This window comes from Colletotrichum fioriniae, assembly GCF_027942845.1.
Source record: "Colletotrichum fioriniae strain IMI 355084 chromosome Unknown scaffold_5, whole genome shotgun sequence".
Classification (NCBI taxonomy): Eukaryota; Fungi; Ascomycota; class Sordariomycetes; order Glomerellales; family Glomerellaceae; genus Colletotrichum; species Colletotrichum fioriniae.
The window spans coordinates 1,578,835-1,583,160 of NW_027076841.1; the positions used below are offsets into that span (position 1 = coordinate 1,578,835).

General features: G+C 55.9%; 1 protein-coding gene across 1 annotated transcript; it reads right to left on the reverse strand.

The window, feature by feature from the left end:
- Positions 1-1,012: 1,012 nt before the first annotated feature.
- On the reverse strand, positions 1,013-1,810 carry N0V96_005117 (uncharacterized protein; the record flags this gene model as incomplete). Its single annotated transcript, XM_065757307.1, has 1 exon — positions 1,013-1,810. One exon carries the CDS (start codon positions 1,808-1,810, stop codon positions 1,013-1,015), a length of 798 nt encoding a protein of 265 aa, XP_065614076.1.
- Positions 1,811-4,326: the final 2,516 nt, after the last annotated feature.

The following is a 4,326-nucleotide window of genomic DNA, read 5'->3' on the forward strand; positions in this document are numbered from 1 at the left end:
TACATTAAATGAGCTCAACGGGGTCAATGAAATCGTCTCTCTTTCTCTGGTAGCTTCTTGGTAACGATGATGGGGCTTTCAACCCCGACCATCGGACACTAAGGTCTCGTGGTCTGGACTCGCCCAACTGAGCTGAGGACACTGAGCCAAGAAAGCTAGGCCGACCACAATCTCTCGCCAGAGGCAATTGCCACCGACGACGACGACCATCGTGTGACATCAAGCCGTCGCTGCAAAGCGACACGCGCCCGCAGGATGGATGGTATGACGAAAGTCGAGAGCCCGCCGTCCCGTATTCACGATCTCCTCGGTCACACCCTGCCGCCCTAGACCTCGTCGTGGTCAGCTTGTGCAACGAAAGAGAGAGTAAGATCACCCTCTTCAGGCCTGTTGCTGTTCAAAAAGTATTCACTCCCCATGGCGGGAAGACGAGGCTCGAAAGGGAACCTGATACCCGTACCGAGTCACGGCCGTCGTACCATGTTTGCTCGCGGGCCGTGGGATGTGTAACCAAGGTCGAAGCTGAGCGGTTGATTCTCATCTGCGTCCGGGGATAGGTTCTGCGGGAGATGTGATCCAGGTTTTGGTGGAATGAGAGACGCGAGGCATCATCTACGGAAGGTCGAATGGGTGGAAAGAACGCCGCAGGCATGGATCGGGTCTTTACGAGCAAAACGGTAGTAGTGGTAATGAAGTTCCAAGTGGAATAGTCAATAAAAGTAGTATCCAACCGACGCCTCGTATGCCGAATCACAGCATGCCCCCCCTCCAATGTATTCCTGGTATCGTTGTGCCTCCAGTAACCCATCAATGCAATATTTGAAATCCGTTTACGTTCGCCAACGTCGTCAATGTTTCAAGAACCAACCACATCAACTTGCAGAGCCAGACGGGGGCTCCTTGGAGGCCTGCTTCCCGTACATGCCATAGACACTTCGTTGGCCCTCTCTCGCAACTTTCAGGGGAGCGAAGCGTGCTTCGGGCAATCGACTTCCCGCCTTGAGGCTCTCCATTACCCTGCGGAAGTATTAGCCTCCCCTGATTCATATGAGTAGACGAGATAGGTAGAGTAGGGAAGAACCAACCATTCGACGCCAACATATTTGACGGCGGACCCGCCGATCCTGCGAATCTCTTTTTCAAGTTTGCCGCTCGCGAGTCCTCCGCCAGCTCCAGCGCCTACGCCCGCCGGTCTCCCGACAATGACATGCGTGACCTGCCTCCGTCCGAGATGTATAGACATGCGCGCACCGTTCTCGACCAAGACGCGCTTGAGTCGGTGATCTGAGATGATGGGATGCGTGCTCCCGTTGACGTACACCGTGACGCCCTGGAACAATCCCCTACCAGCCGCCCTCGTCGCCTCAGCATCCTCATCCTCCTTCCGCCGAGCTTCCATGACCTCCTCTTCGCTGGTCACCACCAACCCACCCGGCGCTGCAGCAGACGTGCTGGATGTCGCGGAGCCGGTCTCGGAGACGGACGAGCCGCTCCTCATCAGCCCCGGCCGCGCCAACATGTCCGCCACGCTCATCTTCGCCCTCGCCTTGACGTCCTTGGGCACTACCATCTTCAGCTTCTCGTCAAAGTCCTCGCTCCCGGCACCGTACGTGTCACTCATGCGGGAACCGCCAGTGTGACCGCCCGCAAACTGCTCCGAGAGCTTGCGGGCGCGGCTGGTCCGCCATCCTGTGCCCGGGGCGTGATCCGGGCGTTGATGTCCCGTGGCGCTTGAGTTGTACGGATCGAAGTTGTTGCCAAACCGCGGCTTTGCGGCTGGCGGGATGGGTGTCTTCTCCGGCGAAGGCATCTCGGTCCAAGCACACGTGATTGTCTCCGGTGCAACAATAAATCTTTTTCTTTTCTCTTCCGCCCTTCTTGCCTTGCTAGCATGCTAGAGGTACCAAACGGCACTGCAATGCAAGGCACCTGTGCGTTGGGCATGCAATATCGTTCAGGTCCACACGACAGGAACGTAAAATCATAATGCTGGATTTTGCCTCTAGTGTCTCCATAAGCAAACAAAGGGGTTATTTCTGTCGTCAACGATACGCGAATCACGCGGCGCCGCAGGCTAGAGAGTCCCAAGCGCATTTACATCCAAGGTCGATCCAGGCACGTACCGGTCGCGGGGTCACATGACCCCGTCTCACCGAGAGCCACCGACACCCACCTTGGTCACCTTGGGTCTTTCGTGTTAGTCATCTCTCACTTACACCCAAACTCAAATCATATCTCATCAAGACTACATGACGGGAAGGTGTAGAGACAGAGACACACAGTCAAAGCTTCCCGAGTAAGGCGAAGCTGACTCAAGTGCCGTTCCTGGACCGAGATGCCAATGCCAGCTGCTCCGCCTGCCATAATGGCAAATGCAGGAGCTGCAGCAGCGTCGGCGCACCGATGTTTCCCCAACTTGAATCCCGTCATTCCTCAGATCCCAAAAGAATGCATGTGCACGTCAAAGTCCCCTTGGAACCTTCTTGTTGCAAAAAGACCGAACGCTTCGAACCTCAGGGACCTTTCACCTCACCTTCAACCTCTCAACCTCCTGCAGGTACCGACATCAGGCCTAAACAACGGATCAGACACACATAAGCACACCCTCTTTGCTCTTCACCCTCCCCCAAAACAAGCGACATGTTTTCTTCGCCCACGAGGTTACCCACGAGCCTACGGAGTTGAAATCGGGACGGTCTGAGTGGGAAGGAGGCTGTGAAGAAGGCCATACCTTGCACGATGTTGGAATGATGGGCTGCAGACGCCCAATCACTCCTCGGCGTCTCTGTCTGACGGCTTCCGGAACGCTCAGTCAGGGGACCATATTGAGGTCTGGGCTCGGCAGATGCGAGTGCGAAAATCAGTTCTGGACCTTTTTGTCCTTGTATACAACTGCGAATATGCTGTCGACTTTATCTCCTCGTCGACGAAGTCTCTGACCCGGATGCCGCTCACTTCACCCCCCCCCTCAATATCCTGCTCAACAGAAGGCTATTCCCATCTCCTTGTGGAAATGATATTGGAGATTCCGCAGGTGTATTGGGTACATACGCCCATAGAAGACGACATTAGACTTCGACACTTTGGATTGCCCTACCATATCACCGGGGGCCCTTGGTGCGGCGAAAATTAAAGCCATCCAATCGGCCTAGGACATTGATCGCAGTGGCAGCGCATCCCCCACAGACGCCAGTCATGCACATCACGACCAGTCATCGGCCGAAGGTTGCACCTTAAACGGGAGAAAAAGCTTGCACAGACGATGTTGGCTGCTTCATATTTGCGCCGTAGGCCCCTCCATACTCCCACATCCGGCGGAGGAGCCAGAGAGGTGACAAGAAACAAGAAGGCGAAAGAAAAAAGCTTGGTATTCAAGCTTCCTCGAAGAAAGGTGCACCTAGCTTCGGGTCTCGATTTGACTTGCATCGCCAAACCTGCCGCGCGGCGGGAGGCGGGAAACACCAAACGAAAGGGCCGTCTCATGCGCCCCGGACCTGGCATGGCCCATTCTCCAGCTTCGGGGACTCCCATGTCTGCCATCTATGCCTACCATGAGGCCACTGCACGCACATGCGCCTGCATTTGCCAATCGACACCAAGAGAATGCAGCTTCCAGGCCCGCTAACCTTTTCTTTCCTCGTCCTTTCCCGACGTTGTCCAGGTCAACCCTTGGAAAGGCGAAGAAAAGAGAAGCCAGGCGGTGCTCCGTCACATGTATAACACACCCATCTTATCATGCCGTACCAGCAGTTCATGCACGATGCCCGCTGCACCGCTGTGCACAGCACTGCGGATACCACTACCATACCTCACAGCCTACTTCCCGAGCCTCCTCCCTTCCCGCCGCCGTGTTTCGCGGCTAGCCTTGGGCGGGCAGGACAGGGCTGGAGCGAGGTGAGGGGAGCATCGATGCGGTGCGCCGGGCCCTACCATGGCGGCAAGTCCTGGCCTGCCGTCTCTCCTGCATCAAACCACCAACATGCCATTAAGTGAAAACTCTGAGAAATGACAAGACGATGACAAGTCGCAAATGCCCCCCGGGAAAAGAAAGCTGGAGTCGCAAGGACGGATGCCGAGGCTTGCATATCCTGCGCACGCTATACTCGCTGCATTCTTCAACGCTTCGCTGCTCGCTGCGCGATGATGCACCGCTCTCTTTCTAGTACGTAATCATACCTCGGGCAACCGACTACTTCAACGGCCGACCTCGTCATGTCGGAATAAAGGCAAGACAAGACAAGTCACGACACGAAGAGACGAGACAGCCTGGTCATAATATTGCAGGGAGGCCACTGGTGCCGGGGTACCCACGAGGAAGCAAGACAG